The 26,714-nt window shown below is 38.4% G+C and overlaps 1 protein-coding gene across 1 annotated transcript in view; it reads left to right on the top strand.

Annotated features, from left to right (window-relative positions):
* ABCA9 (ATP binding cassette subfamily A member 9) overlaps positions 1-26,714 on the top strand; it is a 99,589-nt gene that overhangs the window by 35,067 nt on the left and 37,808 nt on the right. The window contains 16 exon segments of the mRNA XM_066386585.1: positions 4,894-5,004; positions 5,655-5,762; positions 5,765-5,829; positions 6,024-6,143; positions 6,361-6,499; positions 6,980-7,070; positions 9,110-9,249; positions 9,751-9,871; positions 11,073-11,270; positions 13,251-13,417; positions 15,111-15,244; positions 17,645-17,782; positions 21,835-21,959; positions 22,070-22,178; positions 25,023-25,196; positions 25,382-25,498. Coding sequence (XP_066242682.1) covers positions 4,894-5,004; positions 5,655-5,762; positions 5,765-5,829; positions 6,024-6,143; positions 6,361-6,499; positions 6,980-7,070; positions 9,110-9,249; positions 9,751-9,871; positions 11,073-11,270; positions 13,251-13,417; positions 15,111-15,244; positions 17,645-17,782; positions 21,835-21,959; positions 22,070-22,178; positions 25,023-25,196; positions 25,382-25,498 — 2,057 coding nt within the window.

Raw genomic sequence — 26,714 nt, 5'->3', positions numbered from 1 at the left:
TTTTTATTATCTCCTTTCTTCGGCTGGTTTTGGGTTGTCTTTGTTCTTCTTTTTCTAGTTCCTTAAGGTGGGAAGTTAAGTGGCTCACTTGGGCTCTCTCTTGTTTGTTCATATATGCCTGAAGTGATATGAACTTCCCTCTTATCACTGCTTTTGCTGCATCCCATAGATTCTGATATGTCGTATTGTCATTTTCATTAGTCTGTATATATCTTTTGATCTCTGCGCTTATTTCTTCTTTGACCCATTCATTTTTTAAAAGTATGTTGTTTAGTTTCCACATTTTTGTGGGATTTTTTTCCTCTTTTTTGCAGTTGAATTCTAGTTTCAAGGCTTTATGATCAGAAAATATGCTTGGTACAACTTCAATTTTTCTGAATTTGCTGATGTTGTTTTTGTGGCCCAACATATGGTCAATTCTTGAGAATGATCCATGTACACTGGAGAAAAATGTATACTCAGTCACTTTGGGATGAAATGTCCTGTAGATGTCTATCATATCCAGGTGCTCTAGTGTTTTGTTTAAGGCCACTATGTCTTTGTTGATTCTCTGTTTGGATGACCGATCTAGAGCCGTCAGCGGTGTATTGAGGTTTCCAAGTATGATTGTGTTTTTGTCAGTTTTTGTTTTAAGATCAATAAGTAGCTGTTTTATATATTTTGGTGCTCCTTGGTTTGGTGCATATATATTAAGAATTGTTATGTCTTCTTGATTCAGTGTCCCCTTAGCCATTATGAAATGGCCATTTTTGTCTCTGAGTACTTTTCCTGTCTTGTAGTCAGCATTATCCGATATGAGTATTGCTACACCTGCTTTTTTTTGGATGTTATTTGCTTGGAGTATTGTTTTCCAGCCTTTCACTTTGAATTTGTTTTTATCCTTGTTACTTAGATGAGTTTCCTGTAGGCAGCATACAGTTGGATTTTCTTTTTTAATCCATTCTGCTACTCTGTGCCTTTTTATTGGTGAGTTTAATCCGTTTACATTTAGTGTAATTATTGATACTTGTGAGTTCCCTATTGCCATTTTATATCTTGCTTTCTGTTAGTTTTGTGTCTTGTTTGATCCTTCTCTTTTGTTTTTCTATCTTTTGTTTTTATTTGGTTGTATTCCATACATCTTTCCACTGTTGCTATCTTTTTTATCTCATGTGCTTCTGTGGTGGTTTTTTCAATGGTGGTTACCTTTGAATAATGAAAAGGGTCCCTACCCTGTTCATTGTAGCGAACTATTTTGTGAGTACTTTTGCACTCCATCGTCCTTTGCTACTGTTAATCTCCATCTTCTCCCCCTCTTTCTTTTTGTTGTTGTCACAGTTTAAATTTGGTTTTATTGTGTTCTTCTTGGAGCTTTTACTTGTGGCTCTGTTTTTTTTTTGTTCTTTGTATCTGATTGGAGAACCCCCTTTAGTAATTCCTGGAGTGGGGGTTTTCTGATGATAAATTCCCTCATCTTTTCTGTATCTGTGAATGTTTTTATTTCTCCTTCATATTTGAAGGATAGCTTTGATGGGTATAGTATTTGTGGCTGAAAGTTCCTCTCTTTCAGGACTTTAAATATTGGGGTCCATTCTCTTCTAGCTTGTAGAGTTTCTGCTGAGAAATCTGATGATAATCTAATGGGCCTTCCTTTATATGTTGTATTCTTCTTTTCCCTGGCTGCCTTGAGAATTTTTTCTTTGCTGTTGGTTTGTGTCAATTTCATTATGATATGCCTTGGAGTAGGTTTGTTGGGGTTAAGAAAACTCGGAGTTCTGTTTGCTTCTTGAACTTGAGGCTTTAGTTCTTTCCACAGGCTTGGGAAGTTCTCATCTATTATTTGTTTGAGTATGCTCTCCATTCCATTTTCTCTCTCTTCTCCCTCTGATATACCTATTATTCTTATGTTATTCTTTTTGATGGAGTCAGATAATTCTTGTAGGGCTATCTCATTTTTTTTAATTTTTGAGTCTCTTTCTTCTTCTCTCTGTTGTGCCTCAAGTTGCTTGTCTTCTATTTCACTAATCCTCTCTTCTATCTGACCTGTTCTATTAGCTAAGCTTGTTACTTCGTTTTTCAGCTCGTGAATTGAGTTTTTCATCTCTGTTTGATTTGTTTTTATAGTTTCAATTTCCTTGGACATATATTCTTTGTGTTCATTGAGTTGTTTTCTGAGCTCCCTAATTTGCCTTTCTGTGTTTTCTTGTATATCTCAGAGGATTTTTAGTATTTCTATCTTGAATTCTCTGTCATTTAGCTCCAAGGTTTCCAATATATTAAATTTTTTCTCCATAGATTTTTCCTCATCTAGCTGTGTTACCTCTCTTTCTTTTGTATTCATGATATTCGATTTTCTCTTCCTTAATGGCATCTGAGGGTGGTTTTGTTGATAGTATTAATGAGATTTAATAAAGAATAAAAAGTTTAAAAAAATAATAAAAAAAATCGAAAAGAGTTGTTTTTTTTTAAAAAAAATTAATAATGAAATAAAGAAAAATAAAATAAAATAAAAATTAAAAAAAAAAAAAAAAAAGGAAATTATTCCCCCCCTCCTTTTTTCCTCTCCTCTCCTCTCCCCTCTTTCTTGATAAAATCTTGTGGTGGACTGTGAATTATAACAAACAATGCCTGTGATGGAGGGCCTGAATTGGGGAAAAGTAATAAAGGGGCAAAAAAAAAAAAAAAGAAAGAAAAAAGAAGAAAAAAAAAAGAGCGTATGGACCCACAAAAAGCAAATAAGGAAAAAATTTGGGTCAAGAATAAAATGATTTTCTTTTAGGTGTTGGTTGTCTAAGAGTTATGATGAGAGGATTAAGAGGAAAACGGAAAAATGGGGGGACAAATTAAAAAATTACTATTGTATTTAGTGGAACAAGAACTAGATAATATGGAGAGCCAGGGATGGGAGCACTGCTAGTGAGTTAAAAAGTTGAAGTAAAAACACCCCAAAATGCCACAAACATAAGTTTGAGTCCCAGATAAGATAATTTGTTTGTTATTGAGGTTTGAATGAGAGGAGATGTAAAGGAGAAAGGAAGAAACTAATATAGAGGGAGAAGAGAAAGAGAGAGAGAGAAAAAAAAGAGGGAACCACTAAAAGAAGAAAAAAGAAAGGAGAGAGAGAGAGAGAGTTAAGGGTTTTGGAGTGCAACCCTCATAGAGAGAAAGGAAGAGAAGAGAAAAGATAATGGGAGATGTAACACTTATGGGTAGTGTAGTTCAAGGAGAGGAGAGAGTAAGACCGGTAGAGAGTTAATCGGCCAAATTGGAGGAGGAAAAAAAAAGTATCAAGAATGAAGATAAGAGAAACAAACGAACAAATATAATAAAATGGAATAGGTTATAAAGTCTGCAGATTATTCTTGATTTTGAGAGGTTATCTTCTTGCTTTTTCTTTTCTCTCCCTCTTCCTGGTCGGTGACTCTGTACCCCGGGTTTTGCCCCTTTGCCACACTCAGGTGGAGGTTTGCAGTTGATAAGTCTCTATGGCAATGTCATGTATTGTGCTTTAGTCTCGTTGGCAGTCGAGGCTATTAGCATTTATAGGCTCCGACAGTGAGAGAGTCCGTGTTCCTGGAGCCTTTCTCCTAGTCTTTCCTTCCTCAATTAGTAGCCTGATAATCCAGCTATGGGGTTGCTGCTGCCTCTGCCTGGGTAGTAAGAGTCTCAAAGAGCTGGCAACTCCCCACTCTATTTCCACTCAGCACAGGGCTCTGGGTAAGGCTCAGTCAGTCAGAGCTGCTAGCATAATCAGGCGGGCTTTCCGGCCATTCAAAGACCTCTGGCTCTGCCACTCTGTCCGGTAACACAAGCGGGCGCCCACTTCCGGGGCGCTTGGAGGAAACTCTCACTCACTGGCTGCGCGCGCAGACCAGGATATCCGGCCAGCAGTCTCACGCTCTGAGTGAAACCCCCAACCGCAGGGAAAAGTTGCAGCGTTGGAATTGAGTCTCGCTCCGTCCCCGTGCGCGGCTTTTGCAAGGCGCTGGGGCGGCCCGAGATTCCGCTTTGGCCCACACAAAGGCCCCTGACTCTGCCCCTCTGTGCGATGACACGGGCGTGCACTGCCGAGGCACTCGGAGGAATCGCTCACTCCTTATCTGCGCGCGCAAACCAGGATATGAGGCCGGCCGCGTTTCCCTCTGAGTGAAACACCCTCCAGTACGGAAAATCTCCACCGTTGGAATTAGTTCTCACTCCCTCCTGTGCGTGGCTTTCCCAGGGCGCTGGGGCTGCCCAGAGACTCTGCCCTCGGCCCACAGAAAGGCCTCTGACCCTCCCTCTCCGTGGGGCAACACGGGCACCCACTTCCGGGGCTTAGGAAGAAATCTCTCGCCCACTAACTGCGCACCAACCAGGAGACCGGGTAAAATGTCCGCGCCGCTTTTCTTTCTTTGTTTGGGTTTGGCGCGAGTGTTAGCTTGTATTGCCCGGGTTGCCACAGGATCAGATTTTCCTTGGCTTGGATCTCCGTGCCACAGCCTGGTTCGGCCGTTTGTGTCGCGGCCTGGATGTATTCACTCCCTTTGCCCGCCTCAGTTTCTATATTCACAGTTACCAGAGAAAGCCGCCCTGTTTAGGTTAGTGAGGAAGGCGGAGCATTTCTTACTCCCTATTTCCTTCGGGGTTTGGTTATATATTTAGCCAATTTTTCACTCAATCATACCTTTGGGTGTATTGCGAAGCATCTGGAAGCTCCAAGTATAGGTTTTTCTGTTTCTGGTTGAAGATCTTGTTGAGTTTTGGGGGAGATTTATCGGTATCGCTTCCTACCCCGCCATTACTCTGACGTCATCCGAATTCTATTTTTAATATTGCTAGCTTACTATACTCATGTTATAAGAATTTACAAAAAGTTTCAGGGAATGTAAAGTTATTATGTAGGCTTTGATTGTAACTTTTTTGAAATACCAGGTCTAGTATTTGACATGTATGAAGGCCAGATCACTGCCCTTCTTGCTCACAGTGGAGCTGGGAAAACGAACCTGTTAAACGTGCTCAGTGAACTGTCAGTCCCAACATCAGGTGAGACAACAGGTATCCAACGAGAAGAATATGGGCAAATGAATTAACTGTGCATTTCATTAGTTATTTGTGTTAGTTAATTTCAATAGTTAGCAGTTTCATTAACTACTAGTCACACCCAGGTATTTAAAAGTTTTAGAAGTTTCATTAAGTTATTCTTTGGTAGATTTATGTTGCCTTTATTTAGGAAAAGCTTTGTGGTTTAAATATTTTCTGATAGTAACCTTATACTTATTAATTGGCATCCCAACTAGATCAGATGTATTGTGAACATTAAGTTTTTAATTAGTCAATAGTGTATTCCTTATAAATAGGTATAATGACTTTAATGGACTTGAGTGATAGATGCACATTGTTTTTTCATTTAAAAATATATTAAGGCCTGAGCTGTGGTGGCGCAGTGGATAAAGCCTCAACCTGGAACGCTGAGGTCACCCGTTTGAAACCCCGGGCTTGCCTGGTCAAGGCATATGGGAGTTGATGCTTCCTGCTCCTCCCCCCTTTATCTCTCTCTTGTCCTCTCTTTCTCCTTTCTTTCTAAAAATGAATGGATAAAATCTAAACAAAAACAAAAACAAAAACAAATAAAAATATATTAAGTCAAGCATGGAACATTATCCTGATGCTAACTCCCTGCCTTTAACTTTTAGGTTCGGTCACCATCTATAATCACTCACTTTCAGAAACGGCTGACTTGGCAACGGTCAGCAAACTCATTGGAGTTTGTCCACAATCCAGTGTGCAATTTGGCTTCCTGCCTGGAGAGAAAACCTCAGACTGTTTGCTAAAGTAAAAGGGATTCAGTCACAGGAAGTGGAACAAGAGGTAGATTACATGTTAGATGTCACAAAGCCTTGACGATGAAATTGTTTACTTAGGAAACTCTAAATGTATTTGTGGTAGTTCTACACAGTTCATAGCCGAAAGGGCCAAAAGTCCCTTTATAATGAACAACCACATGATAGCTTTTTAAAAATAAACATTCTAGGGTCTGGACCAAGTATCTTTTATTTGGCTAGGTACAACAAGTTTTACGGGACTTGGAGATGGAAAATATTCAAGACATTCTTGCTCAAAATTTAAGCTGTGGACAAAAAAGAAAACTCACTTTTGGGACTGCCATTTTAGGAGATCCTCAGGTAAACTGGACTAAAACTACTGCTGAAGTCAGACTGAGGATTGTGAAGCTGTTGTGTTCGATCAGACGTAATCTGTAAATGATAAACACAAGAGAACTGCTACAATGAAAAATTACGTACTAAGATATTTCTACAAAAACTTTTACCAGCAGGATGTTTTTTAAAAAAAAATTTACCTGAAAGGGGGACATGATTTTATGTGCTTTTCGATGTGCAGATTTGGCTCCTGGATGAACCAACTGTTGGATCAGATCCTCTTTCAAGACACCGTGTGTGGGGCCTTCTTAAAGAGAGGAAATCAGACAGAGTCATCCTCTTCAGTACCCAGTTCATGGATGAGGCTGACATCCTGCCTGGTAATTCTTACTTTTCTTTCATGTGTCTTAGTGAGAAATTGGGGACATGGATGGAATATGTACAGATAAGTTACAACACAGTTACCATGTGTGTGACTGACAAGAGTTAAATACAGCAAGAGAATCTTTACCCCTTTGAATGCCTACATCCTTGAGTACATTTTGCCATGGAAGTACTTTGCTCCTATTGCATCGGCTGTACAATATAGAGCTATTCTCCAGGATATATTATGCTTTATTCAGTATGAATGTCAGCTGGTGTGAAACAGGTCCTTTTGATGTATGATAATTTTTCTAAATATGCAAGTGAGTTTATTAAAAATAACTCATTTTAGTTATTGGATGACAAGAAAGTGGCTTTGTTTTAGTGGGTCATGCTCCTAAAATATATTATTTATTGATGGGTTTGTTCTTTTATAAATAGTAAAAAAACAAATAACTCCTTAATACAACTTAGTTATTTACTTCTGTTCTACTTAGATCGGAATGTGTTTATATCTAACAGGAAGTTGAAGTGTGCAGGCTCTTCTCTGTTCCTGAAGAAGAAATGGGGCATTGGCTACCATTTAAGGTATAATCTTATTGTTGGAGACGTATTGGAAATGTTGAGGACAGGTGATATGTTAACATAGGCTGCACAGCTGCTCTCTTTCTTAGCTAAAATGAAGGATATGGGGGGTTGCAGGCATTAAAACTATAAGGATGATGAAGATACATTTAAACAAAATGTTTGGAAAATATTTTCATAATACCTTGTTAGCTAAAAGAAATATATGGATATTTCAGCCCTTTCTCTTATCATATAGTTTTGGTTTATTTTGACAATTTCAATAGTCTCATCTCGGTTTGCCCAGAAATCATTTTCTCCTTCATTTTATTCTGTCTCTTTCTCTTTCAGATCATAATTATTTTATTAGCAAGTAAAGTCCATTACTTAATAAATACTAGCTATGTTTTAGGTACTTGCTAAGATATTGTCATATGGAATACTCATATAATCATATTTAATCTTCCAGGTAACTTTAAGATGGTATTATTATTTTCCATTTTTCACGTCAGAGAGTTTCAATAATCTGTTCAGTCTTACGTCATTTATAAGCGGTAGAATCTTTGGACCAAGATTACAGGTGTGATACAAATCATTCTCTATACTTCCCATTAAAATAATATTTCTTTAAAAATAATTCAAATCAGACCCTGGCCGGTTGGCTCAGCGGTAGAGCGTCAGCCTGGCGTGCGGGGGACCCGGGTTCGATTCCCGGCCAGGGCACATAGGAGAAGCGCCCATTTGCTTCTCCACCCCCCCCTTCTTCCTCTCTGTCTCTCTCTTCCCCTCCCGCAGCCAAGGCTCCATTGGAGCAAAGATGGCCCAGGCGCTGGGGATGGCTCCTTGGCCTCTGCCCCAGGCGCTAGAGTGGCTCTGGTCGCGGCAGAGCGATGCCCCGGAGGGGCAGAGCATCGCCTCCTGGTGGGCAGAGCGTGGCCCCTGGTGGGCGTGCCGGGTGGATCCCGGTCGGGCGCATGCGGGAGTCTATCTGACTGTCTCTCCCCGTTTCCAGCTTCAGAAAAATACAAAAAAAAAAAAAAAAAAAAAATCAAATCACTTTCTCTCTAGTAGTTAAATGAATCCCCCCATTATTTACCCTCTAGGTGACTGACCTGATCAAATCTACCATTCCATTATGATTGCTTGGTTTGACTTGATTGAATATAATGTATAAAATGTTATAAGCTCCTTCAAAGAAGGTTCTGCATTCTTCTTATTTGGTATACTGGAGAGTGCTTAGCACAGTGCTTTGTAAACACAGAACAAATTTTTCTAAAATTGATTTTTTAGGTTTGAGCCATCAAAGTCAATTCTGATGCCCTTATCATTCTACAGCCTCAGTAAATTTCAATGCATGTGACTAAAAGTGAATGTGGTTTCTAAAATCCAATGATTCTGTGAAGATGTGTCTGTGTTCTCATAAGAAGATAGGCTAGCTTTGACTTGAATAAATTTTGGACAAAAGAAATTAATAACATCAGCTAACATATATGGAGTGTTTATTTAGTGCAAGTCCCTGTGCTATATCACACATATTTTATTTTATTCTGTATTTTGAAATACTTTGAGAGGTTAGTATTGTGTAATCTTACTGATGAGGAAACTGATGGTCAGAGATATTAAGCTGCATTCTGGAACATGGATCAGTAGAACAATGAAACCATGTTCTAAATGACTATATTACCTCTGTTTTTGTTTTTCTTATGTTCAAGTGCTATTTTTTTGCAGAACTCATACCTTACTATGAAGGGAGAATTAAAGGTTGAGTTACTGAACAGATTGAAACAAAATTGGGTGTTCCCCTCCACCTCACCCCAGGCAAGATCTAGCCAAATATCTCTTTCCTCCAAATAACAATGTTGAGTCATCTCTTTCTCTGACATCTCTTACACTACTTGCCCTGCCTGTAGTATAGAGTATATGGTTTGGACTATATTAGTATTTCTATGTCTCACTTCTATTGGATTATACATGTTTGCCTCATAAATATTAATAAAAGAACAAGAATGTACTACAATTGTTCAAGAAAAATAACTTAAATTTACTCTTTTTTAAAATATTAGTTTGTATTTGAGTGAAATGTGCAATCCAGACAATATAACATCGCTTTTTAAACAGCATATCCCTGATGCCAACTTAACAGCACAAAGCGAAGAGAAGCTTCTGTATATTTTGCCTTTGGAAAGAACAAACAAATTTCCAGGTAAAAGAATGTAGAGACCACAGAATGATTTATATTGATGTTCTAATAACATTAGTTCTTTTGCATTTGTTATTGTATGCATAACAGTTATCCCTAATGTAAAAACATAAATCTCTATTTCTAGAAAATATTTCTTAAATAATGGGGGTTTCAACGTAAAACTTTGGGTTGACACATTCAGTCCATCTATAATACACCTCATAATCTAACAAATATTTAAAAACACATTAAATAAAATATAATAATTTATTTCAAAATCCCTTACATACATAGTTTTCTAAGAATGATAATACAAATGTTTAAAATTTTATACTCAGAAAGACATGGAAACTAACATACTGTATAGATTATTTTATAAATAGGTGAATGCCTATAGCATAACTTTGTATCTGATGAATGCATTTGATCTATCACAAATATTTTTCATTCTTAAAAAATATAGTTATTATTAATCTCATTACAAGTTATATTCCTTTGATGTATTTTTGTGTCTACTTTTAGACCTTTACAGGGATCTTGATGGATGTTCCAGCCAAGGCATTGAGAATTACGGTGTTTCCATGACAATTTTGAATGAGGTGTTCTTGAAACTAGAAGGAAAATCAGCTACTGATGAATCAGATAAAAAAAAAAAAGAAAGAAAATTGAATTTTATCTCTCTGTGCAATATTTTATCTTGAAGATATACTTTGAAAGTTGAAATCATATACTTTTAGAGTTTAATGATTTAGTCTGATCTTGGAGAAACCATAGAGCAGGTATAAATATGTTTCTGTTTTCTTCCGTCTTCTCTCAATGCCAACCTCCCCTCTTAAATTTCCTAGTTTGCACTATGTGTTTTACTAAGCATGTGGAATACAGCAGTGCATAAGACCAGATGCTCATGGAGCAGATAACAAATACACTGTATAATATTCCTGGCATGTAAGAGCTAGAGAGAAATGAAAATTAGAGTTGTAGATTGACATTTACTTTTCTTATAGTATTTTGATATCATTCCAATGTCTTCAGGATTCTATTGTTGTTACTGAAAGATTTTCTGTTAGTCTAATTGTAATACCTTGGAAAGTATTCTTCCTTTTCTGTCTAATGACTCTAAAGTAGTATCTTGTTTTTGGTTTACTGTCATCCTAGGTGTTTTCTTATTACTGAATTTTTTTGTTTTCTGGTGGTTTTTTTTTTATAAGTGATCAAGTGGTTTTTAAAATCCTTTTTGAAGTTATACACTTGGTATGTTTTCTTAGTAGTTATACTTTTAATGTTCATATAGCTTTTGAAAGTCTAGAGTTCATAAATTTCTTTAGGTTCTTCTTCCAAAAGATAAAATTTCAATTTTGTTTTCAACCATGGCTATACTAAAAAGTGTTATCTTTACCAATTTTATATTTTCAGAAGGGGAAGGGGAAGGCTCTCTATGTATCATTCTTCTATCTGGGTCAGAAGTACTAAGATCGTTTATCTCTTGCAATGAATAAATTATTTTTCTTGATTAAATATAGCTTTCTTTTAACTGATTTCTCTAAAAGTGAATTAAGTTCTTTGAAGCTGTAAACAGAAATTTTTTATTCAGAAAATACCAGATTTTCTTTTATTACATAATTTTTTCTTGTAGTGTAGTCTTCTTCTTTTTCTTTCTTTTTATTTTTTGTTTCATTCCCAGTTCTTTAGCAGTTGTTCAAGCAAAACCATAAATTAGATTACTAGTATCTTGTACCAAGACTCTATTTTAATACCATGTGGTGAAAAGATGATCATAGGGAAATCAAAATAATGTACATCTAAAATGTGGCACTTCATAAATTACTGATTTTACATTTTATAGGTATTGGAATTGGGGAACAGTTAAAAAGTGATAGGACAAAAGACACAGGAAGGCTTGTTGAGCTGGAGCAAGTTTTGTCTTCCTTTAATGAGACGAAGAAAGCTGTCAGTGGCAGGGCTCTCTGGAGGCAGCAGACCTGTGCAATAGCGAAAGTTCGCTTCCTAAAGTTCAAGAATGAAAATAAAACTCTAATGACCATGTGAGTATCTGAGTGTTTCAGATATGTTTGGTCAGCACATTTTAAATAAATGCAAGAGAGAAAAAGAGTTCTCATATAAAATAAATTTCAGCCACTGTATATGGCCTTTATAACATGAAAGCCAATTTTTAATTGCATAAGTAGATATGTAATTAAAACAGATAAAGTATGTGGTTTTTCTTTTAATTTCACACTGAAGCTGCTCTTATCCAAAGGCTGAAGTAGTTTACCAGAAGCATGAGAATTAGCACTTCAGTTCTGTCCCAAAGACTTGCTTCTGTGCCAGGCCACATCTCAGCCAAGGCTTCACGTTACTGTCTGGAACCTTTACAGTTCTCTACAGCGTCAGTCTTTTCACCGAGTAATGCCTCCTCACATAAGCCCTGTTATCCACCCAGTACACTCATTCATTCAACAATGTGTCTGAGCAACTCTGCATCATACTGTGGCAAATTATCGCTCATCAAAATAAATCAGACATGAGATTCAGCTCTTGAGGGTGACTAGATGTACGCCAAAAAAAAAGCATAGTACAAAACGAGACAATATTATCCACTATAGCATTCAGAATGAGAAATATCATGTCTAAATAGGGGTATCATAAAAATAATTTTACATGAGGGAGAATTTGAATGTTGGTGTAAGAAACCGGAACATTTAGCTAAGGAGGGAAAAGAAGGTGGTAATTTAGACAGAGAGAGCAGTTCTGAGCAGATAGGTGCTTGGAGAGTTGGAAGAATTGTTATGAATTTGAGTTCATTGCAACATAGAGTGTGCAAAAAGTAAAAATAATTTTGATAATATACCACAAAGACTTAGAGATTTTGGGCTTCATGACTAATAAGGAATTATTAAAGTTTTATTTTCCAGTTTGAACAGGCATTTGATATAATTAGAACAGAATGCCAAAAAGCTTAATACAGCAACAGTGCAAATGGTTGGGAAATTGTCGACACTGGATAAAAGGAAAAGAGTCATTTAGGGCAGTACTGAAAGAGGACACAGGAAAGAGATAATTTTTTTTTTTTTTTTGTATTTTTTTGAAGCTGTAAACAGGGATAGACAGACAGACTCCCGCATGCGCCCGACCGGGATCCACCCGGCACGCCCACCAGGGGGCGATGCTCTGCCCCTCCGGGGTGTCGCTCTGTCGCAACCAGAGCCACTCTAGCACCTGGGGCAGAGGCCAAGGAGCCATCCCCAGCGCCAGGGCCATCTTTGCTCCAATGGAGCCTCGCTGCGGGAGGGGAAGAGAGAGACAGAGAGGAAGGAGAGGGGGAGGGGTGGAGAAGCAGATGGGCGCTTCTCCTGTGTGCCCTGGCCGGGAATTGAACCCAGTACTTCTGCACGCCAGGCCGATGCTCTACCACTGAGCCAACTGGCCAGGGCTAAGAGATAATTATTGTCCAAACTTGAAAAGTAGAAGAGAGAAGAGAGTGTGGAGATAAGTAATAATGATGATTTGGTAGAGATTTTCAACCACTTGGAAAAGAGAAATATGGGTGAAAAATGAATGGAAAATAATTGAACTTGGGAGCTTGAGTGAATGAAAAAATGTTGTAATTTATAGAAATCAGGATCGAAGAGAAAAAGTATCAAAGTGTAGTAAGTCTGGGTGTTGGTGTGATGCCAGCTTGCAGTGGTCCCCCCAAATGAAGAAATGCAAGACTGAGTCAGAGCTAAGAAGTGGGCAGAGGAGAGAAAGATTGAAGAGCCCTAATCTCAGCAGATTTCATAAGCTTGAATAAAATGTTTAAAAGGGGGATAGAGAGGCAGCTGGAGAGACAGAAGCACCAAGGATGGCTTCATAGGAACCATCTCATTTGAAAAGAAGAAAATGGGGACGAAAAGCATGATTGATATATTTGATTAGTGTTTGTAATTTATTTCTGTTATAATATATATTTTCTGCCCAAATATGAAAACCTACAAAAAGTTGCTATACTTGAATTATTTTCTCTTACATTTTCCTTTATGCAGATTACTGCTTTTTGGCATTAGCTTCTGCCCTCAGGTTTTGGAATATCTATTTGATGAGGTATATCAAAAGAGGTATTCTTAGGGACTGTCTCCTAATATGTACTTCCTCTCATGGGGACAACCATCTCAAGCCCCTCTGACACAATTACTGGTCATCAATAAAACAGGTGAATGTGGAGCTAAAATTCAACTTTTTAATGTTGTCCTTGTTGAGAGATTTCCAAGACAGCATAGAGAAAAAGAAATTTTATTTATTTATTTATTTATTTATTTATTTATTTATTTATTTATTTATAGTTTTTACAGAGACAGAGAGAGAGAGTCAGAGAGAGGGATAGATAGGGAAAGACAGACAAGAACAGAGAGAGATGAGAAGCATCAATCATCAGTTTTTTGTTGCAACACTTTAGTTGTTCATTGATTGCTTTCTCATATGTGCCTTGACCGTGGGGCTACAGTAGACTGAGTAACCCCTTGCTCAAGCCAGCGACCTTGGGTCCAAGCTGGTGAGCTTTGCTCAAACTGGATGAGCCCACGCTCAAGCTGGCGACCTTGGAGTCTTGAACCTGGGTCCTCTGCATCCCAGTCTGACGTTCTATCTGCTGCGCCACCGCCTGGTCAGGACAGAAAATTAATTTAAAAATGAAAAATACAGGGTTGGAGAGGTTTTGTGGGTTTGTTTGTTTTTTCTATTTTTCTGAAGTTAGAAATGGGGAGGCAGTCAGACTTTCACTTGCGCCCTACCAGGATCCACCTGGCATGCCCACCAGGGGGTGATGCTCGGTCCCACTGGGGTGTTGTTCTGTTGCAATTGGAGCCATTCTAGTGCCTGAGGTGGAGGCCATGGAGCTTTCCTCAGTGCCTGAGCCAACTTTGTTTCAATGGAGTCCCAGCTTCAGGAGGGGAAGAGAGAGACAGAGAGAAAGTAGAGGGGGAAGGGAGGAGAGACAGATGGGTGCTTCTCCTTGTGTGCCCTGGTTGGGAATCAAATCTGGGACTTCCACATGCCGGGCCGGCACTTTACTGCTGAACCAACTGGCCAGGGTGGAGAGTTTGTTTTAGGAACACATTTTGCAAGTTTATTTAAACCCTAAAGCTTATTGTACAAACAATAAAAGGGGATTTAAAAAGGCAAACCATTGACTGATCTTTGAGGTCTTTCCATAGCATTTTAAAAGTGCAATGCATTCTTGCGCTCTGATAAGAAAATGTGTTCCAAATGTCTAAGAATATAAAAGATTAATACCTCCAAAGATTACAATGTTAATTTTTAAATATTTCACACTAGCAACAATTATAAGTAAAATGCCTAGCCTGTAGGTAAAGTAAGCTTGTCATATCCCTGGTATCAGAGTGGATTCTAGTACCACATCATCAATTCTGCCCTTTTAAGGAAATTCTTAGACAATCCTAATGATGGTTTGTTTTGAGTGACATTATTTAGATTATTTATTTACTTATTTGTTTATTTATTTATTTATTTTTAAGTGAGAGAAGGGGAAATAGTGTGACAGACTCTTGCATGCTTCCTGACTGGGATCCGCCTGGCAACTCACATCTGGACCAATGCTCAAATCAACCGAGTTATCCTCAGTGCCTGAGGCCAAAGCATGAAGCAATCAAGTCACAGGCTGTGAGAGGGGAAGAAAGAGAGAAGGGGGAGAGGGAGGGTAAGAGAAACAGATGGTTACTTCTCATGTGCGCCCTGACTAGGGAATCAAACCCAGGACATCTGCACACTGAGCTGATGCTCTACCCACTGAACCAACCAACCAGGGCCTATTTAGATTCATTAAAAAATATTATTTGACAGTCATTTTACTATATTTTTGCTTCTTTTCATCTTTACCTGCTTTGTAGGGTCAAGCATTGAAAACTTGGTACATTCACTGAGGCAACAGAACATAGCTTTGGAAGTGGATGCCTTTGGAACTAGACACGGCCCCAATGAATTGTCATACAATGGTGCTATCACTGTGTCAAGTGATAACAAGGTACGCTGAGCTCCAATTGCTGCCCCTCACCAAAGATGGAGTATGAACATACAAGCTGAATAACACATGTCAACTGATGCAAAAGGTCAGTTTGACACAGCAGATGGGATAGCTCTCAGTTTTCGAGGAGAGGCTAGACTACAATTATTATCCCACAACCTCCATATAACAACATATAATAAAATACAGTTTGATTTTGTTTATTATTACTTTGCATGCCCTGCCATAATAAATAATGAATTTAAATCATTAACAATCATATTCCATTTCAATCCTTAATTTAAATCTTGGTTTCAAATGGATTTCAGCTCAAATGATATTTTGATGAATCCTCTAAACATTAACCTGGTTCATAATACCAACTGCGGACTCAGCTCCTATTACCAAAAAAATGTATATATATTAGTTCTTACTTTTTTAATTTATGGTAGAATTTTGTGTGGTTGTTATGGGAAAAAAAGCTCAAGTCCTACCTGCCACACTTTACACAAAGAGGTAAAATCTTTAAATAAGTATTTATGCTTAGTTCTCTGATGTTAAAAAAAAAGAAGCCTTAGTTTCCTGTAACTTGAAGTGTGGTTCATGAATCAGTATCATTGGATTGTAAGGGACCTTGTTAGAACTGTAGAATCCCAGGCCCCCCTTCAAACCAACTGAATTAGAATCTACACTTGAATAGGATCTGCAGAAGATCAGTGTGCTCATTAAAGTTTGGGAAGAACTACCTTATCTGACAATATTTAAGATTTGTATAATTTACATAAAAATGTAAGTTTATGGCTTCTCTTAAAAAAATTCCTTCAAATGACAATTCTGGCAGTCTGCAGTTGGAACAGCAAAACAGGTGCCCAACTTACTACACTCAACCTTTAGTTTTGAGTTTGCTGAATCTCCATACTGGTTCACATTTATAGTACCTGCCTAGACCCTGTGGGAGCTTGGGTGGAGAGCCCTAAGTGAGACAAATGGAAAAAGATGAGAAGATCATGTTAAATGTACAAATGAAATGGCAGTTTAGTGTCACAAAGCTTGATGATTTCCAGCTTTTTAATTAATTTTCAGAAATAATTTCCATGCCAAAAATAAAATCAGAAATTATGTTCAATTGAAGTAGTCCTTGATATGTCTTACTAATGTTAGTTACCAGTATATTCAGAAAAACAGTTTTAAATATGGAAACTTAATATCAATAAACATTGCTTTAAGTAAATAGATTAGACACAATTCACTTGATTTATTTATAATTGTTAAAAGGCATGCTCAAAGCTGGTCTTACAGTTTGGCTAATATAGATAATAATTTACTTACATCTTTTTTTTTTGCGATAAAAAATCATGTTTTTAATGTATATACTTACTATATGGTTTCCAAAGATATAAAATTTCAATTTTTAGTGTGTTTTTTCAAGTTTTGAGATATAATTGATATATAGCACTGGATAAATTTAAGATGTACAGCATAATGACTTGACTTACCTATATGTGAAATGATTTTCCACTCAATCTCAGCATTTGTGAAGTATGTGCTCTCTTTATAACAGTGGCCCCCGTCCTGCTCTATAAGTATGCACTCAATCTTCAGTTATAAAATCAATGTATCACATTTTGAAACAAAGTCTACTGCTATGTTAAAGCGAGGCTGCATTACAGAATTTTATTGTGTTGCTTCTAAAAATCATGTGAGGTACTTTGTTTTGTGAGAGTTTGTGCATAATTAGCCACATGGCGGATGCTGTGGTCAGTAAAGACCAAAATACTGGATTTCTTGCTATACATATATTGAGATATTTGTGTGTGTGTGTGTGTGTGTGTGTGTGTGTGTGTGTGTGTTTGACAGAGACAGAGAGAGCGGGACAGAGAAAGGGACAGATAGGAACAGACAAACAGAAAGAGAGAGAGATGAGAATAATCAATTTTTCATTGTGGCTTGTTAGTTTCTTTAATTGTTCATTGATTGCTTTCTCATATGTGCTTTGATGGGGGGGGGTGCTACAGCAGAGCAAGTGACCCCTTGCTCAAGCCAGTGACCTTGGGGCTCAAGCCAGCAACCTTGAGCTTCAAATCAAGTGATGGTGGTCTCAAGCCAGCGACCATGAGGTCATGTCTATGATCCTATACTCAAGCCAGCTACCCTGGGCTCAAGCTGGTGAGTCAATGCTCAAGCTGGTGACCTTGGGATTTCAAACTCAGATCCTCCGCATCCCAATTTCATGCTCTATCTACTGCGCCACCACTGGTCAGGCCATATATTGGGACTTAATCAAATACTGATAGTGATATTATGTTTAGTGCTTTCGCCTTATTGTATTGTCAATAATTTGAATTATTTTCTATCATATTTTTTCAGTAAATTTAGTGTTGGTTTTCTGAGGACTTAGAATGCATATATGTTTTATCTTAGGAGCACAGATTTTCAATAGCATGCAATACCAAAAGGCTGAATTGCTTTCCTGTCCTCATGGATATCATTAGCAATGGTCTACTTGGAATTTTTAATTCTTCAGAACACATTCAGACAGACAGAAGCACGTATTTTGAAGTAAGTATAATATTATCACCCTTATCCTGAGCCATAAGAAGTTAAAAAAAATACTTGAAATGCTGAAATAGCGTCATGTTAATTTTTGTGAACTTATTCTTGAATAAGTTAACTTTATATGGGGTGGGGGACAAAAGTAGGTTAACAGTTGTATGTGAAACAGAGTTTATTCTTATATTATTATTTATCAATTACTGCATTATTTTCCACATAAACAACTGCAAACCAACTTTTTCCCCACCCTGTACATATAAATTACTATATATATTGATATATATACATACATACTTATATATGTACATATATACACACACATAATATTTAGCAATCATTATATAACATTATAAACTTAAATGGGATTACTTTGGATCAATGAAACAGCAGAAAATACAATTAATTGAGGAAAAAATACCTCTGGGTCTTAGGTCTGTTACCTTCTGTGGCTCTAAGTGGTGGGACCTGGTTGAAACAGCCAGAGTCATAGAGGCCAGGCTGTGGCCTCCTTAATGACTTCTACAGGCGTTGGTTTAACAATCCATACAAAAAATACAGATAGAGAGTGTATCACAGGGGTTTCTTAACAAGTAAATGAGGCAATGTGAGCACTTGGTGCAGATGGCAGAGTTACTGTAAACATGAGAAACAAAACACGTAAACATTGAATACCATATGCACTCAATCAAATGCATTTATTATCGTTGTTGCTGTTAAGACTACTTTTCCTGGGAATGTACTGTCTCCATTCAAGAACATTCAGCTTTGAGTAGACAGGAGAAGTGGCTAAGTTAGAACTAGAAGCATTCCTGTTTCAAACATAATTGGCCAGAGCAGCTGAGATCCTGTGAGTCAGTCTCCATGATGGGGAGGAGGGCACGGATCCACGTCTTCGAGTCATCTCTTCCATCTCACTGTGCTGGATCTCCCTTCGTATTCTTTAAGGATGCCTTGGGCCTATTGTATCGCTTCTTGATCACTTTTGTTATTAAGAATCATTCCAGTGATGTCCAAAGCTTCAATTTCCTATCCAACCTAAACACTGCAGGTCAATTTATGGCCTCAGGAACTCAAACTGGGGTGGATGGTGGTGGTGGTGGTGTGAGTTGCTCTTTCATCTTTCTTTATAACTGTACATCATGGAGTAGAAAGGAGAGTGTGACTTTGCTCTGGAACATCCCCCTTCCTCTCCCTTCTGGGTAAAATGCTGCAGGAGCTAGAAGCAAAAAGGGACAATAGAAGGATCGAAATGGAAAGAAAGAGTGCTGTGGAGGCATCCCTGCTTTCTCTAGCTCGATCTGTTACTAATATCTTCTATTTTGGTGGTTGCCACAGCCTCAGTGACCTATGTGATTGTTTCTGGGGTACTGTCCAGCTTTGACCCCAACTCCTTCTGTAGATGGAGGTACACTCCATGCTGCAGAACAGAACTTCTGCAGAGAAATCCACACAATCAAGCTTCTCCAGTGTTCTTTTTTTCCTAAGTGAGAGGAGGAGGGATACAGACACAGACTACCGCATGCACCGTAACTGGGATCCACCAGGTAACCCCCCTCTGGGACCTTTGCTCAGCCCATCTGGGGCCCCTTGCAACCAAGCTATTTTTATCTCCTGAGGGGGAGGCTGAGGGAGCCATCCTCAGCACCCAAGGCCAACATGCTCTACTCAATTGACCCATGGAAGGGAAGAGAGAGAGAAGGGAGAGGTGCATGGGATGGGGGAGAAGTAAATAGTTGCATCTCCTGTGTGCCCTGACTGGGAATCAAACCTGAAACTTCCACACTTGGGGTTGACAAACTACCACTCAGCCGACCTGCCAGGGTGTCTCCAGTTTTCATTATTTGATGTGGCCTTCTTCCAGGTGGTTGAACAATTTTGCTCCTGCTTTTACCTCTGTGGTTCTTCAGAAAGAATGATAAAACTGCCCTGGCCGGTTGGCTCAGTGGTAGAGCGTCGGCCTGGCGTGCGGAAGTCCCGGGTTCGATTCCCGGCCAGGGCACACAGGAGAGGCACCATCTGCTTCTCCACCCCTCCCCCTCTCCTTCCTCTCTGTCTTTCTCTTCCCCTCCCTCAGCTGAGGCTCCATTGGAGCAAAAGATGGCTCGGGTGCTGGGGATGGCTCCTTGGCCTCTGCCCCAGGCGTTAGAGTGGCTCTGGTTGCAACAGAGTGACGCCCCGGATGGGCAGAGCATCGCCCCCTGGTGGATGTGCCAGGTGGATCCTGGTCGGGCACATGCACGAGTCTGTCTGACTGCCTCCCCGTTTCCAGCTTCAGAAAAATGCAGGAAAAAAAAAAAAAGAATGATAAAATTGTTGAGCACCTCTTGCACAGTGTTTGAAAGCCACAGAGGTTTGGAATGCAGTAGGCATTGCCCCATCCTTTTCCTAAGCACTTTATACCACTTGTTTCTCAAGCCCCATTCAGCCACCCTCCTTCTTTCTTAAGTCTCTAGGTCAGTGGTCGGCAAACTCATTAGTCAACAGAGCCAAATATCACCAGTACAACGATTGAAATTTCTTTTGAGAGGCAAAGTTTTTAAACTTAAACTATATAGGTAGGTACATTCCTTATCTAGGTAGCGCCCACACGTGATATTTTGTGGAAGAGCCACACTCAAGGGGCCAAAGAGCCACATGTGGCTCATGACCAAAGTTTGCCAACCACTGTCCTAGGGCATAAACAACTGTCCCCTGCTTCTGCAATGCCCTAAATTAACCTCAAATATTCAGAGTATTTACCATATGATTGAGATTTATTATCTTATTTAAATGTTCTAACAAGACTTTGAGTATTATTCTTATTAAGCGGAGGAAACCTGCAGCACATAGAGATATGGGTATGTTTCACTAGCTATTATATTCGAAGAGACTAGTCAATTATCTGGATCACCAAGAATAGAGAGCTTCCTAGGATGAACAAATGACATGACCTGAGTTCTTTCCTTTAAAACAATGTATTATCTACAAAATATTTGCTACCCACCAGCACAACTGACCTTGCACTCATGTGCAGATAAATTCTCTTTGAATTACCCCTGTCGATGTCCCCACCGAGCTGCTGGCATCCTCCTATAATTCTGCAAGCACATTCTCCTTGATCCTAAAGCGCAGAGCTTGCTGTAGCTTCTGACCCCACTCAAAGGTAACAACCATCTATCAGAGTATTCTAACGTGTTCCCAAGCAGTCACTTCTGCATGTTGCCACCTGACCAAGCTGCTGAGCTGAGAAGGAGAGTCTCTGTGTGAATCCCTCTAGGCTGAGCACCACAAAACTCTAGGTGCTCTGGGTGGGTGGGTGTAATCTAACATGGACATAGGCCTTATTTGTGAGCCAAGTTGGAGTAAGGAGGCTGGCTGTTGAGACTAACTGTGCATCTTCTGTCCACAGACATCTTCCAAATCTGGAAAATGAATAAGGGTGACTGCCGGTAAAGATATCAAATGGGTGATATGGTGTTTGGTACTTTTTGTTCCCCTTTCATGGTCTCCTATCCACATAAGCATCTTTATTCAAGCAGTCCACACGCTGTACAAGTTCAGAGGGGCACTGAGTTTCAGGAGGGGTTAAGAGAAGAGAGAAGTCAGGAGATCTCAAAACTCATAATACTGGACCTTATGATTAGAAGATAACTTGCAATGTAGTAAGGCAACTGATCATAGGTCACATCCACAGCTGCTGGCAAAACCCAAGGCCCTCTTTAACCTAAACCAGATTTTGAAAATTTTAAAACTCAGTGCCCTTATGTGGAATGTGTGCTGATCGTTTTTCTCCAAGCCTGAACACTTCTATATCCTAACGTCCTCCTACTCATTCATTTATAACTACCAGGTTCCCAAAGACACTTGAACTTGCTGCTTCTGCATTATGTTGAGCCAGAGCAAGGATTCTTTCTAACTATTGAACTAAATTGATTTGGTACCAATTTCTGAGAGTAACATTGACAGTCCACATACTCTATTGTCCATTAAAACATCAACCTAAATATTACCATCATAAAGTCAGAGAGCAGAAGTTTTGTGCTTAGCTCACACGTTATTAACTGTGGGACATAAACCAGTTCATTCAACCTTGTGGAATCTGTTTCTTCATGAGTAAATCACAATGCATGGTCAATGTTTCCAAGTTGTTGCAACTTGTTATTGAAATGAATTTGGGGAAGAAGTTTCATATAGAACCTTGGAAGTATGTTTTGGTGGTCAGATTGATTGGTTTATTTGAGTGGTTTAGGTAAGAAAGTAGAAATGAATCATATACCCAATTGCCATCAACTCGTATGTTCTGCATGATTTCAGGAGGGCACGTCAAAGGAGTCTGGCATACATGAGTAATGCCTTTTTCTGGATATCTATGGCGGCCTGTTTCACTCCTTACATTGCCATGAGCAGCACCAGTGACTATAAAGTAAGAGTTAACAAAAACTTTACATGTTCTTAATACCCAGAGAACCCTTCCCCATCTCATGATCATAAATTTATATGTCAGTGGTACACCTAATTTATGTGTCTGAAGCAATGAACAATCACACATTTTCATAAAAGGTTGACAAATATAACAAAATGACATTTTTCTTAAACAAATATGAAGACTCAGGAAGGGCAGCTTAGGAAATAGCATCATGGAACAGGAAATGGCCATTTTTGGGGTTTTTTTTTTGATATATCACTAGAGTTTTATTTCTAGACACTTACCTGCTGACATTCCCTTTCTTAAGGATGGTTTCTACTTCCTGGATGGTGGGAAAATTAATCACTTAAACAGACCGAACTAACTCACCACAGCACTTTGTTGGAAAAGGCTACCCCTTTGAAGCTCTATTTTTGTGTTGCTTTTATAAAAATCCAAGAAGCCTGTAGTAGAGTCCTTCTGCCTCTTCATGCTACTTCTGTGCAACTGAAAGGCCTTTTTTTGTGTCTCTCCCAGGAGAAACACAAATATTCTTCCTCCCTTTTTATGAGACCGTACATTTACCATTTTCTTTCTACTGCTCTTGTTACTTTCTTCCTCTTTTTTTTTTCCTACAGTCAACCTGCCTAGTTCAAATCTTGACTCTTCCATTGTCAAGCCGTTTGAACATCTGAAAGTTGCTTAATCACTCTGTAGTGAAATAATACCTATGAATTACTTAGAACAATATTTGGCCTATAGTAAGTTTCCATAAATGTCAGTGTGTGATGTCCAAATGTCCAGGGTTTAGTCTTAGGGCCCCTTTCAGCAATTTCCAGAATTCTTGAACTTCCATATACTGTATACAACAGCTTATTAGATGTATCTACAGAGATGCCCAATGGACATTTAAAACATGAACAAAAGAAAACTTGATTTTGCTGGCTAGATCTGTTCATCTCTCAACTTCTCCCTCTCTATCAGCAATTCCTTAAGCTCTACCTTGAATGTATCAACTCTCTCCACTTCTCTCCATATTTTCTGTTTTCATCCTTGTGTCAATCATCATCATTTCCTGCCTGAACCACTGCAATAGCTATCTTTTGGTCTCCTGATTTGCAGTTAATGCCACATGTATGGCCAGAGGCAAGCTTTCAAAAATTTGTAATCAGATCACCTTTTTACCTTGCCTAATGACTTCCAGTAGCTTCTTTTTGCTAGAATTTAATTCCTAATTAAATTAAATAGTTTTATTTTATCTCGAATGAAATCCCAATTCCTTACTTGGCAGAATTTTGCATGATCTGTCTCCACAGTCTCAACCGTTCCTCACTGCAGTTTCATCTTCTTACCCATCTTCAGGTTTCTCCGGTTCTTGAACATGCCAATATAATTCCCATCTCTGCACCTTGTATTGGCCAGTTTCATCTGGGTAGAATGCTCTTCTTGTCATTCAGATCTCAACACAAATATCATTTACACAGAGCTGCCCCTCTGCTTACCCAGTTTGAAACAGATTCCCCATCACGGCTACGTAAGCTCATTTAACAAGTCTGTGCACCATGTTATCGCTGTCTGAATCTTTTCTCACTTGTTGTCTTCCCCTCACTAGGAATAAACATTATCAGAGAAGAAATCTTTTTCTCTAAATCCTACATACTCCATTGTTACTCATTTGCATAAATATTAGATTACCTTTTATTCTTTTACTTTAGACCAAAACCTAGGAATTATTCTTGTGATAGTTACCAGATTAAGCAAATAAAATTACCAATACCAAGTTAAACATTGATATCAGGTAAACATTGAATAATTTCTTTTTGGTATAAGTATGTCCAAAATATTGGTTAGGATATATTTATACTAAAAAAAAAAGGTATTTATTTAAAATGCAAATTTAACTGGCAACTCCATGACATTGCTACTGCTCTCTCCCTAACCTCCATGGCCAGCTAATGGCGAAGTCAAGGAGTTTACCTCTCATAGAAATAGATCTGGAGTCTTTCCACATTCTGCTCTGTCTTCTGCAACATTGTGGTCAAAGCCACTGTCATCTCTGTCGTGTATGAGCACACCAGCCTCCCAAATGGCTCGCTAGGGATCCTCCTTTGTCTTCTCCTTATTCCATTTCCACACAGTGTAACAGAGCAATATCTTAAAAACAGAAACTGGACCTTATTAACTACATGCCTAAATCCCTTCAGTGTTTCCTCACCGAACTGAGGAGCAAGAATGAAATACTTGGGTATCCTGAAAAGTCATGTATGATCTGGATGCAGGTGTCTCTTTCCACTTTGATCTGATGACGCTCTCCTCTTGATAACCATGTCTAGCTAGCTCTACTTGCTTCTTTCCAGTTTCCCCAAAACATCAGCTCTACCCATTGCCCGGCCTTTTCTCCTCCTAGCCCCTCTGCCTGCAGTGCTCCTGACCTGTCCACCTCAAATAAAATGCCAATTATGAATGTACTGTTTACATTCAGCATACAAGTTATCTATCTTATAGGAAATTGTTGACTTACATCTTGTGAATCTTTGTACTATTTGCAAGTTTTGTGGTGCCTAAGGGAAGAGTAACTTTGGAAAGAAAGGAGCAGGTATCTTCTCTTTGAGGCAGCACCTAGTCATTCTGTGATGAAATGCATGCTAGCCATGTTGGTGCATTTTTCCTTTAGATAACAAAATTGTCATGTGGTTTACAGCAATATTAACATCCCTGAAGCAGGAGTGTGGTAAGCAAAACTCATGTACTAAATCAGCATAATATATAAAAGGGACATAGAATGTGAATACATATTTGTAATTTCTCAGTCTTAACTATTCAGGGTCTTTGGGTGACTTCTATTTTTTTTTTTTAAACCAGAATAAAGCTCACTCCCAGCTGTGTATTTCAGGGCTCCTCCCTTCTTCTTACTGGATTGGGCAGGCACTGGTGGACGTTCCCCTGTACTGGCTGATCCTCCTTGTAATGCAAGTAATGGATTACATTTTTAACCCAGATGAAATTATATTTATAATCCAAAACCTGTTAGTTCAGGTAAGTGGCAAAAATTATGGAATGGTTTTATTAGATTATTTTAATGAATGCTGTAACGTTATTCATCTTAAACCAAAGAACTTCACATTACTTGTGCTAAAGCATAGCTTGGAAAGTTGAAGTTTAATTATGAATACCTTCCTACATAGCATTTTCCTTATCTAATCTTAATATTCTCTTTTCAGATCCTGAGTAGTGTTCGATATGTCTTGTTTCTCATTTTCTTGACATATATAATTTCATTCATTTTTTTGCAATGGGAGGAAAAATAAGGCCTTTGGTCATTTTTTTCTTAATTGTAAGTATGCATATAGTACATATTATTTTGTTTTTAAATCACTTTACATAATTTTAAAAACATATATTTTAATCTTTATGCTAAGAAAAATAGTAAATTAATACTGCTCTCTAGAAGATTCTAATTACTCTAAAATAATCAGGCATATATATATATATAGTAATATATGTGAGGGTGTACACCATTTATAAACTATGACCTCAAACATGTCTCCAGGTATAACCTATCTCCAGAGCTAGAGACGTCTACCTCCAATAGTTCACTTACAATTTCACATGGATACTTTAAAAAATACCTCAATGATCACATATCTAAAATATAATCCTTTCCCTAATCTTATCCTTCTTTGTCTCTTAATCTATGACTTTAGTATAGTACAATCTACCCAGATAATTGCCCAGATCAAAAATCTAGACTTATCTATGATTCCTATCTCTGTTTCTGCTCACATTCAATCCATTTGTATGTGCTTTAGACTCAACAGTTTTCTCTTCTGTTTGGTGTGCCTTAGTGTCACTGCCACAGCCATTGTCTAAGCTTTCAGCAACTTTCAACTGAAGTTTTAAAACAGGATCTATAACTGCTCTCCCTCTTTCTTCTCTTTCCTCCTGTAATATTCTGTACGTAATAACCAATGTAATCCTTTTAAAATAAATTTTTATTGAAAAGTATAACCTACATAGGAACAATTATATATCATAGATTAGTTTATCCAGCTTATGAACTTAATGAAAGTGGAATCACATATTCTATATCTGCTCTTAATTAACAATATGTTTTGTTTTTGTTTTTTTTTCTTTTTAAAATTAATTTATTGTGTTTACATATTACAATTTCTAGTGTTCCCCGAATACATCCTCCCCTCCCCCGTGTTCCCCAGTACATTCTCCCGTCCCCCTCCCCATAACTCCCTCCTCCCTTCCCTCCAGGATTTGCTTTTCTGCTCTCATTCTATCCTATCACCCAATCATCCCCTTTCCCTCTGTCCGCTTTCCTTCTGGATCCTTTGATCCCACCTCTGTCTCTATTCTGCTCCTCAGTTCATATTGTTTATCGGATTCCTCAAATGAATGAGGTCATATGATATTTTTCTTTCTCTGCCTGGCTTATTTCACTTAACATAATAGTTTTCAGGTCCATCCATATTGTCGCAAAAGTAATATTTCCTTCTTTTTCATAGCCCCATAATATTCCATTGTGTATATGTACCATTTCTTTTT

This window comes from Saccopteryx leptura, chromosome 5 (assembly GCF_036850995.1).
Source record: "Saccopteryx leptura isolate mSacLep1 chromosome 5, mSacLep1_pri_phased_curated, whole genome shotgun sequence".
NCBI lineage: Eukaryota > Metazoa > Chordata > Mammalia > Chiroptera > Emballonuridae > Saccopteryx > Saccopteryx leptura.
This window is presented reverse-complemented; position numbering and strand designations above follow the sequence as displayed.